The sequence below is a fragment of the Fukomys damarensis genome, unplaced genomic scaffold (genome assembly GCF_012274545.1).
Source record: "Fukomys damarensis isolate Sample0158 unplaced genomic scaffold, DMR_v1.0_HiC HiC_scaffold_12, whole genome shotgun sequence".
Lineage (NCBI taxonomy): Eukaryota > Metazoa > Chordata > Mammalia > Rodentia > Bathyergidae > Fukomys > Fukomys damarensis.
In genome coordinates, this window is record NW_022900924.1 from 18,720,383 (window position 1) to 18,736,038 (window position 15,656).

The following is a 15,656-nucleotide window of genomic DNA, read 5'->3' on the forward strand; positions in this document are numbered from 1 at the left end:
CTGGCTCTGCGTCCGCTCGTGCCGGTGGCCGGGCCCACTGGGCTGGGCTGAGATGGTGCGGAGCAGGTGATTCCGTGAACGCAGGAAGTCGCCCTGGCTGGGGAGGCCAAAGCTGCCTTTGCGCAGCGCCATGCGGGTGGCTGTGTTGCGGGCCGGCCGCGCCCGGTGATTGTACTTGAGCTGGGCCAGGTGGGCCGCGTAGCCGTCTGTAATGAACTGCAGGGGCAGTGAGGGACTGGCAGTCAGGGGCTGGCACCGGAGCTGCCTGCTGTCCCCCTGGGCCTGCCCCCCACTCACCTGGCACTGCTGCTGCAGCTTCTTGGTGGGCCGACCCACGATGTAGATCTGCATGGGCGACAGGCTGATGGCACTGTATACTGCCACATCCTTTGTGGAGCCGTAGGCCGCATGCACGCGCAGGTGTAGCTGGGGGCGAGACGGCCGTGGGCACAGGATTGCCCACCTGCCTTCACCCTCACCCTCACCCTCGCCCCCAGGCCATCCAACTCGGCCTCACCTCAGAGATGAGCAGCTTCAGGAAGTTGGCCTTGTGCCTCAGCGGGTCATGGACCAGGCCATCGCAGAAAGAGACCACGCCATGGGGGAAGTTGTGCTGGGCCAGCCATGCCACCACCCGCTGCTTCTGCATGTCGGGCCGGCCCGTCACATAGATGATGAGGTAGCCCAGGTCCTGCCAGTGCCTGGGAGCGAGGATGGGCCTGGTGTCCCACAGTTGGCCCTCCCTACCCCCATCTCCTGCCCGGCCTCAGAAAAGTGCACCTTTAATCAGGCTCAAATGACAGTGTGGACAAGGATGGCCATGGTGGCAGACCCTGCTAGGGTGCTTGCCTCCCGCATCTGGAGTGGCATCCTCCCAGGCTGCCACCAGCAGGTTCTAGAGCTGAGACACTGCCCAGGGTCACACGATCGTGCTGGGCTCAGACCTCTGTCCTTCAGGCCCAGGGACAAGTGTCTTCCTACCCAGCCTGCCGATGCCTCCAGCCAGAGTCCACCCACCTTATGCTGGCCACGCTGTGCCCTGCAGGGCCACTCACCGCACCACGTCCACAGCCCCGGCCCGCACCTTGGGGTCGCTGCCCATGATGGACACACTGGCGGCAAAGGAGCCATCGATGCTGAAGACCACGAACTCCGTGCCTTTGGGCAGCACAGTGATGTAGCTGTCGGCAAACGTGTGGTCTCCCCTGGCCGGTGGGGATGGCTCGTCAGTGCCAAGCAGAGCCCGCCTCCTGCCCCCAGGATGCTGGCCCTGCCCACCCCACGGCAGTGCGTACCTGACCACCATCTTGACGGGGTATACGCCCACCCCCAGGCGGTGTGACTCGGGGATGGTGTAGGAGACGCGCCCACTGCTGTTGGTTACCAGCGTGTCCAGGTAGAGCCACTCGCCGGAGGGCGGCTGCACCATGATGTGCACATCCACCTGGGCCAGGCGAGCTGGTCACGCACTGGCCACACTGGCCCCCGCTCCCTGCGCCCGAGGCCCGTGTCCTCACCTTCTCTCCAGTCAGGGTGACCATGTCCAGGGGCCCATACATGAAGCGGCCGGTCACCACCTGCGGGCCGTCCTCGTTGGCAACTGCGTCGCTGATCCGGTGGTTGGCGGTCACGTTCTGGGGAGGGTAGAGACGTGGTCAGAGTGGGCAGGGTGGGGCTGTTCCTGCCTGGCCTTGGGGAAGAAGGACCCTCACGGGGCTCTGAGTCCTCAGACGCAGAGGGTAAATGCAAGCCTGCTTCTCCAGACTCAGTTTCCTCCTCTGCAGTGTGGGACCTCCTATGGGGACTGAGGAAGACGACAAGCCATGGCCGGGAGCCCAGAGGACCCCTCACCCGAAGCTTCACGTGTGTCCTCTTGCGCTGCCACTTCTCTCTGGGCTGCGAGGGGGTGAACACCGACACCTCCTTGCCGTCCAGCTCCAGGATGCTGGCGCTGTCGTGCCTCATGACCTGGGGGCAGAGGTGGGCAATGGGGCAGGGGCCAGACAGGCTGCCTGCTCCGGGTGGGCCCAGTGGCCCGAGGGGCAGCAGTGGGAGCCCGGGAGGTTTGGGGACAGTTTAACCTGCTGCTGTCCAGATTCCCATCTGCCCCTCCCGTCCTCCACGTCCCAGCATGGAGGTGCCATACCTGCTCGCCCCACTGTCCTCTCAGGGCCCTTCTTGGGAGGCAGTGGGGCCCAGGTACCTGTCTCAACAGGAAGGAGACCACATCCGTCGACTCCCAGTAGCTGGCGTGGAAGAGGTGTGGCAGGGCCACCGTGGGGAAGGCTGTGAGGGCGTCAGGGCAGTACAGGGCATAGTCGATCCGCTTCTGGCCCCACCACTTTGCGGCAACTGGAGGAGGAGGAGGCTGTAACTATGCTGGCCCTGGCCCTCAGGCCTGTCCAGCCACCCTGGCCAGCCTCCTTCCTGGGCAGTGACCAGCCGGCAGCTGAGGGCCCAGAGTGTGGCTCTGGCCAGACTTGTGGCATAGGTCCCCACAAGGGGATGGGAGCAGGGGACAAGCCTGGCATGGAGCGGGGCTGGCTGTCCTCGGTGCCGTCACTGACTCAGCCCTGCCCTGGAGCCTGTGCTGCCTGCTCCGGGCCCCTCCAGCCTTGGAGCTGTGAAAAGCATGACCTCCAGGCCAGGCTGCTCTCCTCAGTGCAGGGCTACCTGGTGCTGCAGGGTGAGTGGACGGTTCCCACCTGGACCTGGGCTCGCAGCCCCTCCTTGGGGACGGGCCTGGAACACCCTACCCAGTGATTGTACACAGGAGGCACCCAGCCCATGGTGCCGGCTTGATGGGCCCTGGCTCCCACGTTTTGGTGCCCATGGTCCCGTCTGGCCTCCCCACCCTGACCTCCAGCTCCCAGTTAGGCCTTAGCGGTGTGTGGAGGTGGCGACAATGAGACATGCTTGGCAATGCAAGTGACCCTGAGTTAGTGTGCCACAGCAGGTACCTTCTCCGAAGTCCAGGCCAGGGAGCCACAGTGCCCTTGCCAGGCTGGGGCTCACCTGTTTGGCCCAGGGGCAGGGGCTGGGAGTACTGGGGGCTGGGGGGGGCAGGAGGAGCAGGGACAGGCGCCTGACACTGGGAGTTTGGGTGAGCATCCAGGGGACCTCTGGGGAGCAAGAACAGGGACACAGCTCAGCTACACTAAGGCTACCACGCTGCCACGCCTGCCTCAGGCCGGGAGGATGTGAGAGCCAGAGCTGATCTACCAGGTCGCACCCAGGAGACCTGGCTCGAGCACCGGCCCTCCCCCAGCTCTGCTTCAGCTGCCAGGGGGCCTCCAAGGGTAACTGGGGCCTCTCTAAGGCTGCTTCTCTCCGGAGGCCTCTGGTGAGCCCCTGGCCGCTCTGGCTGCGGCTGTTCTGGTGCTGCGGGGCACCTACTTTTACCAGATGGTGCCACCAACATAGCCTCCCCAGTGGTGGCTACTAAGGAGGCCCCTGGACAAGGCTGCCTGTCCCTTCTGAGACCTCGGCGACTGCAAGGGAGGAGGCAGGGAGCCCACACTCACTCTGGGCAATACTGGACGCAGTGTAGCTCTCGGCCATGCCCGACACCTGGCTGGCGATGCTGATCTCGCTCGCTCTTCGGAAGCCACGGCTGGTAGGGGCTGTGCCGGGGGATGAGGGAGCCGTGTGCTCTTGGAAGACTGTGCTATGGGTCTGGAGCGCATCCGCTGCAGGTGCACAGGGACAGTGGCAGGTAAGGAAGGGGCCTGTCCCCTGACCCTCAGCAGTAGGGCAGGCCGGCGTGCTGGGTCCAGCGTCCGCCTAGGCTGGGGCAGGCAGGGCTCCCTGTGCCAGGGCCTGTGGCTCAGGGCTGTGAGAGTGAAGCCTGGAGCTGCAGCAGGGGAGGACAGACAGATAGACAGGCGGACAGACACACAGAGGGAAGCGAGGCTCCCCTGTCCCACTCAGGCTCCTCAGCCAGTCTCTGGAAGCCCCTGAAGCACCAGAGCCCAGCCGACCTCCTACGGCCCACCCAGGGGTGTGAGGGCGATGACAGGGTGCCCCGCATGCTGAGGACTGAGGAGGCTCCCCAGGCGTCACCCATGGCCATGATGAGCCGTCCCCGAAGGGCATCTGAGGGCAGAGGTGCTGAGAACAGAATGGAGGAGCGAGGACAGTCCTGATAGAAGAGCAAGCAGTGTGGGGTGCAGGGTGGCCTGGGCATTCAGGGAGGAAAGGAGTGGGACCTGAGAGCCCCATGCCCTGCTCCTCCTGTCTGGCTGGGACCTCACCCTATCTCCACTCTGCTGCTTCCAGCCCTAAGAAGGAAAGACAGCACCTTCAGATGGTCACCGCCTGTGCCGAGTGACCCAGGATGGCCTCTGCTGTCTCGAGGCTGCTTTGGGTCCCCCCAACCCCTGGCCTTAGCGTGCATAGAGGAGGCACAAATGCCAACTCCCCGACCTTCCTGCCTGGTCTCTGTCCTTGCCACCAAGGTCCCACCAAATCCCAGTGGCCAAAGAGGGTGCAAGGGGAAGGGTGGGGGCCAGGGTCACAGCCAGGCAGATGTCACCACGAGGGAGTGGGTACACACACTCAGCACAGCCCGGGCTCTGGCGGGGCACGTCCTGCCCGGCGAGCGTGGGAACGGGGATGCTGGTCTCCAGGAAGCCGTCCCCAGTGGGGAGCGGGGCCAGGGGGCCACCCTCCAGGACCAGCTCAGGATTTCTCTGCATGGTCTCGACTGGAGGGGACGGGAAGAACAGAGGGGACAAGAGCAGACACTCGCGTGGCCGTCAGACAACACTATACACAGACTCGGGCTTCTCGAGGACTAGGACTCAATGAGATGCTGGGACACACGCCGGGCCTGGGGGACTGGCAGCTCTGGAAACGTCACATCCACTTGTGCCCTGCCACGTTGGGGGCCCTCACAATGCCCTCAACTTGGCGAGGGCCCCTCCTGGGCCCTTAGCTCTGTCCCCCCTGGGCCGGGGGCTCAGGCAGCAGGGAGGGACATCCGTCCCTGTTGGCCTGGTGCAGCCTTTGAAAGGCAGAAGCCCTGGGCCGGTGAGGAGGAGGCACTGGCCCTATGGAGCTGCGCAGAGCCCTCACCCAGCAGTGTGGAGGAGCCGTCCCCCAGTGGGTAGCGCTGGTAGCGAGGGATGCTGAAGGGCGGCAGGGTGTGGAAGCGCCGCTCCAGCAGTGGCTCCAGGCGCGAGGCAGAGGGGTCCGCGGGGTGGAAGAGGTTGTAGACTTGCTGGCAGGCTGGCCGCAGCTGGAAAACTGGGGGGAGGGGGTAAGTTGCAGAGGGAAATCCCTAGTTGTCTCTGTCATGTCTCTATCAATATGGAATGTTTGGGTCACTGTCCTTTTATTAGTTGAGGAATACTCTCTTCTTCTGCTGTGCTGGGGATGGAACATAGGACCTCATGCATGCTAGTCACACGGTCTACCACTGAACCACACCCCCAGCCCTGTTTATTTTTTCTTTTGAAGACGGTCTAAGTTGCCCAGGCTAGTCTCCAACTTGCAACCCTTCTGCCTCAGCCTTCTAAGTAGCTGGGATCACAGGAATGCACCACTACACCTGTCTGCTTTCCCCCGCTATTTAACGCAAAAATGTTGGCGTCTTCCCACGAGCACGTGTAGCTATGCCTTTTGCGTGGGGCAGGGTGTTCCACTGTGTGGCTGTCACCGGATCTCTATGCATGTGTGAGAGAATCTGGCTTTGGGATGGTTCTGAGCAAGGCTGATGGCTCTGCCTTCCTGGTGGCTGGCTGCCCATGTGACAGCACCCAGTTGTGGAGTCTCTTTCAGGCTGTGGGCTGCAGTCACCAGTTTGTGAAAAGGAAGGGGCATGGGGTGCTGAGGTGGGGCCTGCCATTTTTACTCAGCACCACTGCTCACTTGCTGCTGTCATCTAAGCCTCTGGGAGCCTCAGTTTCCCCTCTGTAATCTGAGGCTGTACAGATGGCTGTGAGGACTGTGGCTTCCTGAGCTGTGCTGGGTGATCTGGGGCAGGGGTGCTGTGTCTGATGCTGTCCGTGCAGGAGAGGCCTTTGTGGGATCCTGGCTCTATCCCCGTCGATAGCTCTGCTGTCACAGCCCCCGTGCTTCCAAGCCACTGGGATGGGGCTGATGCTGGAGCAGGGACACCAGGGGCAGGGGCCCTGGTGGACAGGGATGCTGGGAGGGCCTGAGACGTGACCTTGGCCTTGTGGCAGGGGCTCCAGGGACCCTGCAGGGCTCTCACCATCCAGGCTGGGAATGACTGTTTTCCTCAAGGCCAGGACCAGCCCCAGCGGGCACCCGAAGAGGAAGAGGTCGGCGATCTCAAAGTCAAACCTGCCCAGGGCCCCGGCGCCGTCCAGCACAGGGGAGCTGCTCGAGTGGCGGGAGCTGGGCTCATTCCTCAGCACACTGGCGTGGAGGCTGCAGAGGGATGTGCAGGGTCACCTGGGCCCTTCTTAGCCTTAGTGGGGACAGGACAGGGCTCATGGCTGTTCAGGGATTTGACCCTGCTGTGTGAGGGTGCAGTCTCCCAACAGTGGCCGGGATATTTCTAGTGACAGCAGGCTTCAGGTGCTTGGGAACAGCCCTGACCAGTGTCATGCTGCCCTGGTCCTTTCTGCCCCTGAACCGGCCACACCCATGCCCATCTTCAGGACCACCTGTTTCCTGTGGCTCCAAGTGACACTTGGTAGGTCAAGACCACAGAACATGGTAAGGTGGGGAGCCCCAAAGTAAACCCTAGGCCACCTGCTGAGGACTGGCGTGTGGGAGGCACCCTTTCGAGCCCCACCTAGACAGGAAGGCCTGGTGCTGCTGGATGGTGTCCAGCTCGTAGGTGGATGAGTCACTCCTCTTTCGGGGCAACTGCCTCTTGGGGTCCTCGGTGCCATTGCTGCGGGGGATGTCGATGTTGCTGCGGCTCAGGTGCCGACTGCTCTCCAGGCTGGAGCTGGGCGCCGTGTTCACCAGGATGCCGGGGGACAGCAGCTCGGCGTCCTGGAATGGCCCAAGGAGGCTGACTGCTGGGTGGCCGGGCCTGGTCCCTGCTTCAGCATCCTGGGAGCTGTATCGCCTCCTGACTCCAGAGCCCAGCACTGCCCAGCCCCAGGCTTCATGCCAAGCTAACGGGAAGCCTTTGCCCTCCACTGCCACCCTGGACCTTGGCTGTCTCCTCCCCACTGTCACCTCCAGGACCAGAGCCCCGCTATGGGCTGTGCAGCCACATGCTCTCCCAGGGTCAGCCATGCTACGGAGGTTCTCAGCTCCATGCACCTGCTCTGCCACCTCTGGGTACCAGCAGGACAGGGTACCTGCCCCTCCCATCCTCCTAGGAGTGGGGATCTGAGAAGCACTCCTTGGGGCCTCTCCCACCCCTGCCATATCCTGCCCTGCAGATGCCCTGCTCCATGTCTGCTGTGTGGACAGAACAAGCAGATCTGGGCAGTGTGGTATCTGGGTCAGCGGTCCTTGTGGGGCACACACAGGGCCCAAGAGGTGCCCACAGCAGGCAGGGCAGCTGCATGACTCAAGGGCTACCACAGGCCACTGAGGTGGCTTGGGGACAAGCGAGGGTGAGTCCTCTGCCTGGTACCTGCACGCTGACCACGCTGCCACGGCGGCTGCTGCTCTGGCTCTCAGACACTGGCTGGCTGCTGTAGCATAAAGCATCGAATGCCAGGATGCCCCCAACGCAGTCCCCAATCAGGCAGACCTGGAGGCAGGAGGGCCCCGGGGCCTGAGCAGCTGCCCTGCTTGCTGGGAGGCTGCGGGCTGGGGAGAGCTATCCCTGAGCCTTCTTCAGCCAGCCCATCCTCGAGTCCTGCCCCTCACCTGTCCGTTGAAGGGCATGCCCTCCTGGGACTTGATGAAGTCCCCATAAGCCAGGTTGGCCCGCTGGATCACCACGGCAACTGCCTCCTGGTACTGAGGTGAGGAGGTAGCCAGCAGTGGCAGGGCGGCCAATGGGATGTGGTCCTGACTGCTGGACAGACAGCCCTCGTCGTGGCTGTAGGGGCTGAGGCTGGAGGCAAGCGCTGGGTCAGAGAGGGCCAGCACCTTGGCTCAGCCCCTCCTTTGTCCCAGGTAGTGGGGAGACAGCCGCCTGCTCAGGGCTCACAGTGACACTCTCAGGCTGTGCCTGGGCAGGTGCAGGGGACCCAGCTGGGGAAATGGAAGCAGCCTTCACTGGGGACCACCCTCCCCAGCCTCGGCTCAGCCTGTCCGCAGAGGGCCTGGTGGCATATCAGGACACCTGCAGAGGCCCGGACCCTGGGGACCACCTTGTGCCCATCCCCCATGGGCAGACACCACTCACTTGGAGACGAAAGCAAAGGCATCGGCACAGACGGGTGGGCAGGGCACCAGGCGGATGGCGAGGTGGCCCAGGGCGCTGGGGTAGTGCACACGCATGACAGTGTCAAACACATTGGAGATGGTATTGGTGTCACCCTGCTTGGAGCTGGGGTCCCCAGCGCCGGTGTCCAGGATGGTGCCTCCATGCAGCACCAGCAGCAGCACGTGGATCTTGGAGGGTGGCGCGGCCAGCGGCTGGCTGACCTCATCCTGTGTGGGTGGAGTGGGTGTCAGGCCCCCGTTGCCCCAGGGATGCCTGTCTCGGTCCAGTTGCTCCCTCTGGGTTAGTCAGGGGCCTGGGGCTCCACGCCTCTGCCCCTCTCTCAGAGCCTGAAGGAGCAGGGGTTCTGACGGGGGAACCGAAGACTCGAGGGAGGGTCTGTGCCTGCAAAAGCCTGGACTCTGCTTCTTTTGGGGGCCCAGGCAGCAGCTTCTATTTGGGCTCAGGCTCAGCTTGGCCCTGGCCTCTGGGACCCGCTTCCCAAGAATGGGTCTGTTTTGGCCCAAGCAGTCAGGGCTCAGTCACAGGGGTCATTCAGGAAGGCTGGGGTCAGGGCAGTGTGTGAGCTCTCCCTCCATCCACCCAGGGCCTCCTCTACTATCTCCTGGGATCCTGGACCTGCCATGGTCCCCGAGAGCAGAGGTATCTAGGCAGAGCCAGGACCCAGCACCTGCCAGCAGGGTGGGGGGGCAGCATCCCGTCCACTGATCACGAGGCCGTGCCCCCAGCTTTGAGGTGGAGGTGAGACCCTGGGTTGTACACTGTGCACAGATAGGGGCACAGAGCTGTACCTTTCAGAGGTGAGGCGGTGGTGCAAGGTCAGGCCTGGGGACTGGTCTAATGTCACATGGTGTGCCAGCACCGAGCTAGGCTGGAATCCAGAGCCCCTATCACGCTCACACCCTGCTGCCAGCCCAGGCTATGGCCCTGTGCCCAGGGGCCTGCCCTCTGCCCCGCCCCAGCTTCTGGGGTGTGCCAGGGGTCACTGCTGAGCACTGCTGAACATTATGCCCAGGGGTACGGGTGAGGGACAGGGAAGGAGCTAAAGGAAGGCCTGTCATGGGCCACCTGGGCAAGGGAGCAGTCAGGCAGCCCCATCAGGTTCATCTGACAAGGGTTCTCCAACACAGCTTGGTAAAGGGCCATGGGAGAAATGACCCATCGCCGGGACAGGGAGGTGCAGGCCAGTGGTTCCTGTCACCTGGGAACGGCAGGGATGGGTGACAGGGGCCGAGAGAACCCTCCACGTGCCTGTTTGGCAGGGCCCAGCACTAGAGACTGTGTAGGGACCCCCAAAGGCCCCCCAAACGCAGCTTTCTTTACCCTTGGCCTGAAACAGGAGCCCTCCCTGTCCCAAACCCCAGGGGAACAGAGTCCACATGGGTTGTGAGTGGGCTCTGGAGAGCCGAGACTTTCTACCCTTCAGTGTCTCCATAAAGCCAGCCCTGTCCACAAGGGAAGGGTCTGGTTTGGGGACTATTTCAATAGAGGTATCCCATGATCAGTGCTGGGTTCCAAATGCACACCCCGAGGCAGAGCCAAGCCCAAGGCCCTCTGCCCTACCCAGCGGGGGGCAATCAGAGCTGTGTGCACTGCAGGTGGGAGGGGCTCCATCTGCCTTCTCCAGCCATTGAGCAGTGGCTGGAGTCACGCTGTCCATCACCCCTTCTGGGAAAGCCCCCTTTGACCTAGGACCTCAAAGCAGAGAACCCTGGAGGGAGAAGAGGTATGGATGCTCCATCACCCCGACTCCTCAGGGATATTTGAGTCCCAATGGAGATGCTGTTTCCACCTTAGGAGGCCTGGGATGGAGCTCTGCAGAGACCACAGTGTGGAACAGTGGAGGTGGTCCGGCTCTTTCCCTGGTGCAAACAGCTCTGACCACCCGCAGGCAGAGGAAGGTGTGAGAGCTCGGGCAAAGAACCCCCAAAGCGGACACGGGCTCCAAAGACAGCTTTATTGGACACACTGCCTGACCCCACGGGGCCGCCTTGCAGGCCATGGCCACATCACTTCTGCCTAGACGACTCCTGCTTCCTCCCCTTCCTTCCTTTTATCTTCAGCCACAGCAGAGAGGCTGGCCACAAGGTGAAGAGCTTATTTTTGTTCTGGAATTTACAAGTGTCCCACAGGTGCAGCTTGTCAAGGCCTTCCTCGGGGCTGCCTGCCACCGCTGACCCTGGGGTGGACACCTCCCAGCAGGACAGAAAGGGCAGGAGGCCCCAGGAGCCTCTCTGGGTGGCACCCGCGCCAGGCGCAGGGGGAGGCTGTGTGCACAGTTCTGCTTCCAGAGCCTGGGCCTGTCCCTCTGACCCATCCTCTCCCGGCAGCCCGGCCGCCCAGCACAGGCACCCACCTCGATGATGTTCAGCTGCTCCACGCTGGAGGCCACCCTGAACTCAGGGCCGCTGTGGTGGTACAGACTGTCTGCAACACAGAAGCTGCTGTGAAATGGGGGCTCCCCAAACCCCAGAACCTGGTGCGGTGCAGTCCCCAGGGGCCACTTACCCTGTGCGTCCTCGGGCTCGGGGCTCTCCATTTTGTCCATGAGGTCGTTGGAGCTCCACTTTGTGATGTCCTTGGGGAACATGTCCTCAGAGTCCGAGAGGTCCTCTAGGGAGGACGGGGCACGTCAGCAGGAACCAGGGCCACGTGGGACCCGGATACCCTGCTCTCTCCTTCCTTCACAGGACGGCTGCGCTGCACACCACGCGGCTTTAAGTTGTAACAGTCACGTAACATGACACGCACCATCTGAGCTGTCCTGAAGGAGCCTGCAGGACAGTCACGGCACTGTGCCACCATCACTGTGTCCAGGTCCCAGCATTCTCATGACCTGGGCCACTGGTCATCAACCTACTGTCTCGGCCCTCGCCTGGCCTGGGTGTTTCAACAGAAAGCAACATGTGGTCTTTGAGGGTGGGCTCCCTTTCCACAGCATCATGTTCTGTTCTGAGGGTGTCGGTGCTTGAAGCCTTTTACATCTACCCTTTGTTTATCTATTCATCAGCTGACACACACACACACACACTAGAAATTTGTTTGTTTTGCAGTACCAAGGATTGAACCCAAGGCCTCTCCACTGTGCTATAGCCCTGGCTCATTTTATATTTTTACTTTGAGACAGGGTCTCACTAAGTGACCCAGGCTGGGCTCAAACTTATGACCCTTCTGTCTCAGCCTCCCAGAGTGCTGGGATTACCGGTGTGTGCCACCATGCCCAGTATCAGATATCTTTCTTTCCCTTTCTTCCTTTCTTTCCTTTTCTTTGGTACCGGGGATTGAACTCGGGACCTTAAGCTTGCGAGCCAGGTGGCGGAACCACTGAGCTAAATACCTAGCCCTGGTAGCAGATATATTTAAACATCTGCCAAGTGCAGTTGAGTGAGAAGTGCTGCTGCGGACCCTTATTTCTGCTTTTCAGGAGCTTCCCCTGGGGCGAGGCAGCCGCCTGGCTCAGGAAGGATGGGCTCCCAGGCCTCTCCTGCTCTGCTGCCTCTTCCCTTCCATGGTGTGTTCTTCACTGGATGTGTACTTTCCTCTTGTCAGGGGCAAGGAGCCAGCTAGGAGTGTGACACCAAAGCACCCTCCATGAGGCCTGTGCTGCAGAGGTCATTGGCTGCTGGGGTCTTCTGGCCCCAGGGAAAACCAGGTGCCACCTCTGTGCCCGGATGCTGAGGCCTCAAGTTCCTTCCCCGTGCCTGGCCAGCTGCACTTGGGTGGCTCCCCATCCCTCCAGGCACGGTGGCACACAGAGCTCCACTGCACCAGCCCCATTGCGCTGGTGGTCAGAAACGCCCGCGCCCCAGTCTGTCCTCGCATCTCCAGCACAGGGAGGCGCTGGCAGTGGTGCACGGATCGAGCTTGCTTCAGGAGAAGTGGGGAGTGGATAGCTCAACCACTGCCGCTTACTGCACCTTCTGAAGAGCCTACCCTAGACACACACTGAATCGAACTGCATTCGTTATGTTCACAAAGGAAGTGACAAGTGTACAAAAGAAAGCAAGCACGGAAATTTAGAACGCTGTGAATTCTATTTCTCATGCAAGTAAATTCATGTGTGGTAAAACGCCTCAGCATGGCTGTCTTTTTTAGGGGGATCAAGCGAGCACCCTTTTTGGCCTGGCCTGCAGCACACTCTGACTTCTGGTTAGGGTGAGTGCAGACCCATCCTCGAGGCAGCCAGCTTGCGGGACATCTCCTCCTCCGTGCCCCAACCCCGTGTCCCCGGCTGTCCCCTGGGCCAGCACAGCATGGGCCCCTCCCCCAGCTCCTCCAGGAAGGCCCCAGCTGCTGCAGGGAGCTGCCCGCCTACCTTGGGCATCGAAGAACTCATCGTCTGAGCTCTCATCAGAGTCCCTGGCGATACTCTGCATCCTCCACTCCGAGATGCTGTGGCGGGAAGGGCTGGCTGGAAGGCAAACCCCACACTGACCGCCTGCCTGTGGGGATGGCCCAAAGGCCCCACTGAGCTGGCCAGTGAGGATGTGGGATGAACCTGGAGGCCGCCCTGGGAGCTGGGAACTAGCCAGAGGCCTAGTGGAGATGTGGGGGTGGAGGGTGCCTAGCTCATCTGGGCAGAGCTCCTGGCCCTTTCTAAAGAAAGGGTAGTCATACCAGGGAGAAGGCGGGGTGGGAGGGCATCGGGCACGTGCTCAGGGGGCCTGGGTCTGAGCATGGGCAAGGCGCAGGGGGAGATGGGAAGACGAGTGCCCAGGCAGCCTCCTCCTGGCTGCACGCTGGAGACCTGCTTCACACTCTGCCTCAGGATCTGATGCCTTGCAGGCCTCCTCGGGCCCCTCGGGTCACAGTGAGTCTCCCCCCGGGCCCTGGAGGTGAGTCTGGGGCCTACTGGGCAGGGATCTGGGCTTAGCCTGGCACAGCTGCAGAGAGGAGAGCTCTGTGCTGCCTTGCTCATCTCTACCATGCCCACTAGAAAGAGGCGTCTGCAGAGGCAGAGGACTCAGCAGCACAGGCCGCCTCGAGGGAGGGAGGGAGGGAGGGCGGGAGGAAGGCGGGGACCTAGCGCTGGAGCTCACCTCCCCGCTTGGACGACCGAGAGGACTTGGAGGACGTGGACCACTGCTTCTTCAGCCCCCGCCCAACCAGGGGCTCCCCGTTGCTGCTGCTGGGCTCGGGGGCTGGCCCAGATGCCTGGTCCTGGCTGGCTGGGTCCTTGGTGAGCTCTGTGCCTGCCTCATCCTCGTTGAATTGGGCCATCTTTCGGGACAGCATGAGCTGCGCCTCCCTCTCGAGCTCCCGGATGTGCTCCATGCTCAGCCCGTACCACTCGTCCTGCCAGCACCAGGCCTGCCGGTGGGCCCGCACCATCACCCGCCGCAGGCCTGCAACAAGAGGGGAGGTCAGGCTCAGGCCCTAGCCATGGCCCAGCTGTGCCTCAGTTTCCTTGTCTGTGAAACTGGGGACCGACTCCTAGACTCACTCTCCAATTAGAGGGGAGGGACCTCCTAGGTAGCATGTCTGGTCAGAAGACACAGTTAAGTGTGCGGGGAGGGGCTCCTTCCCTGGGAGGGAGTGGACAAGACTCCCAAGAGCCTCCTGTCTTGGGGCTTGATCTGCTTTTCCCGTCCAGACCTATGGAAAATCAAATTCAAGTTCAAAATGGCTTGGTCTTCTTCTTTTTAAATGCTTTTAATAGCAAATAGTACACATATGAGATAGGGCCTGGGTATGGTGGTGCACGCCTATCATTGTACATTCTGGGAGGCTGAGGCAGGAGGATAAGTTTGAGCCCAGCCTGGGCAATTTACCAACTTAGCAAGACATTATCTCTCCCCAAATAAAGGAAACAGCTAAAGATGCAGCTCAGTACATAAACTATGGGTTCAATCCCCAGTGCCAACAAAATGAAACACAACAGAAAACCCAAAAAACAAGCAAAAAATAGTAGACTATATTGTACATGTAAAGTAAGACAAAGTGGAGTTTTGTTAAGGTATGAAGAATAACAAAAAAATGATAGAGACGGAAAGCAGCTTGGGGTGGCCTTGGCCAGGGTGGAGTGGGGATGTGGAGAAAGGGAATAAAGCCCTACTCCCCCTCCGGCAGGACTATGAACACAGGTCCCGGCTCTGACCTAACCGCTATCTCGCGTGGCCAAACTGCACAGGCTATACAGTTAGGCCTCACAAAAACTGCTTTAAAAAAAAAAAAGATTGAAAAGGGCCAGGGATTTAGCTCAGCAGCACACTGACTGCCTGGCAAGTACGAGGTCCTGAGTTCAATCCCTGGTACAATAAAAAAAAAAAAAGAAAAGAAAAAGAAAAACAAAACCCCCACATCCACACTGCCCGGTGAAAGAACAGGACATCCTGGCGGCTGGCCTTCTCTGACGCCCTGGGGGTCTGTCCTAGGTTTTGCGCTTGCCACTTGCTTTGCTTTCGGTTTTAGCGTGTAGATGTATTATCCACATTATGTGTTGGGGAGGCTGGGCTGGAGTAGAAGTGCACATATGGGTGTCACACTGGTCACGCTGTGATTCCTGCTGCTTGCTTCTCTTTATCCTCATCTACCTGTGTGGGGCTGTAGGGCACAGGGTCTGCTGCTGTATGGATTTATGTTTGAAAGACCACATTTTATTGATTTATTTTCCTGCCATTGTCCCTGCCCAAGCCCTGGTGTGGCCTCAGTTTCTCTTCCTGGGCCTGGCAGCTGGCCTCATGGGGCTTCTCCAGTCTGTACAGAGAAAGGCTTCTTCTTGGCGGTGCTGGAGGGCTGGGACGAGGCACTTCGTCTGGGCCCAGGCAGACCCATGGGGGCAGCTAAGACCTGTGCCAGCCCCTGGGAGTCACCTCTCCAAGGCCAAAGCTGAGCTTGGCTCACGGGGGTTCACGGGAACAATGTTCCCAGCAGATGCCCTGTCATCCTCCACCAGCCCAGTAAGACTATTGTTACTATACCCATTTCTCAGAGTGGAGGAGACAGAGCTGCTACCTGGCAGATCCACAGTGGCCCACTCTCCCTTCTGAGGGCAGAGCTGTCTCAGTGGCTGGGGGTGTCTGCAGTCTGGAGGAATCTGAGCCCAGAGTCCCTGCTCCCTGGGGCCTGGCTGAGCTGACCCAAGAAGCTACCACGTTCAGATTCCTGGAGGTGCAGGAAGGGAGGCCCTGCCCAGCCCACCCAAGTACCTTCTTGTCCTCATATCCCCTGTGGGCCGAGGATGTGTGCTCCCATCCTAGAAACGGGGACAGCCACCAGGAGGGTGAAGCCCAGGCTGGCAGCAGGCCTGACTATCAGCCTGTCTCCTGGGGGCTGTCCTCCCTGCCCCAGACCTCGGAGGTGGGTACGTGGATCCCAGCGGGCGAAC

At 61.1% G+C, this 15,656-nt stretch overlaps 1 protein-coding gene across 1 annotated transcript in view; it reads right to left on the reverse strand.

Annotated features, from left to right (window-relative positions):
• Window positions 1-15,656, reverse strand: part of Pitpnm2 (phosphatidylinositol transfer protein membrane associated 2) — a 92,924-nt gene that overhangs the window by 1,093 nt on the left and 76,175 nt on the right. Inside the window, exons 6-26 of the mRNA XM_033762683.1 lie at window positions 13,369-13,674; window positions 12,645-12,740; window positions 10,838-10,942; window positions 10,686-10,756; window positions 8,291-8,538; window positions 7,807-7,996; window positions 7,568-7,687; window positions 6,767-6,972; window positions 6,218-6,396; window positions 5,077-5,247; window positions 4,556-4,705; window positions 3,525-3,689; window positions 2,961-3,122; window positions 2,204-2,352; window positions 1,852-1,968; window positions 1,518-1,634; window positions 1,296-1,444; window positions 1,056-1,205; window positions 518-701; window positions 298-426; window positions 6-216 (exon numbers count right to left, since the gene is read on the reverse strand). Of these exons, the coding sequence (XP_033618574.1) occupies window positions 6-216; window positions 298-426; window positions 518-701; window positions 1,056-1,205; window positions 1,296-1,444; window positions 1,518-1,634; window positions 1,852-1,968; window positions 2,204-2,352; window positions 2,961-3,122; window positions 3,525-3,689; window positions 4,556-4,705; window positions 5,077-5,247; window positions 6,218-6,396; window positions 6,767-6,972; window positions 7,568-7,687; window positions 7,807-7,996; window positions 8,291-8,538; window positions 10,686-10,756; window positions 10,838-10,942; window positions 12,645-12,740; window positions 13,369-13,674 (3,375 nt within the window). The remainder of the gene's footprint in view (window positions 1-5; window positions 217-297; window positions 427-517; window positions 702-1,055; window positions 1,206-1,295; window positions 1,445-1,517; window positions 1,635-1,851; window positions 1,969-2,203; window positions 2,353-2,960; window positions 3,123-3,524; window positions 3,690-4,555; window positions 4,706-5,076; window positions 5,248-6,217; window positions 6,397-6,766; window positions 6,973-7,567; window positions 7,688-7,806; window positions 7,997-8,290; window positions 8,539-10,685; window positions 10,757-10,837; window positions 10,943-12,644; window positions 12,741-13,368; window positions 13,675-15,656) is intronic.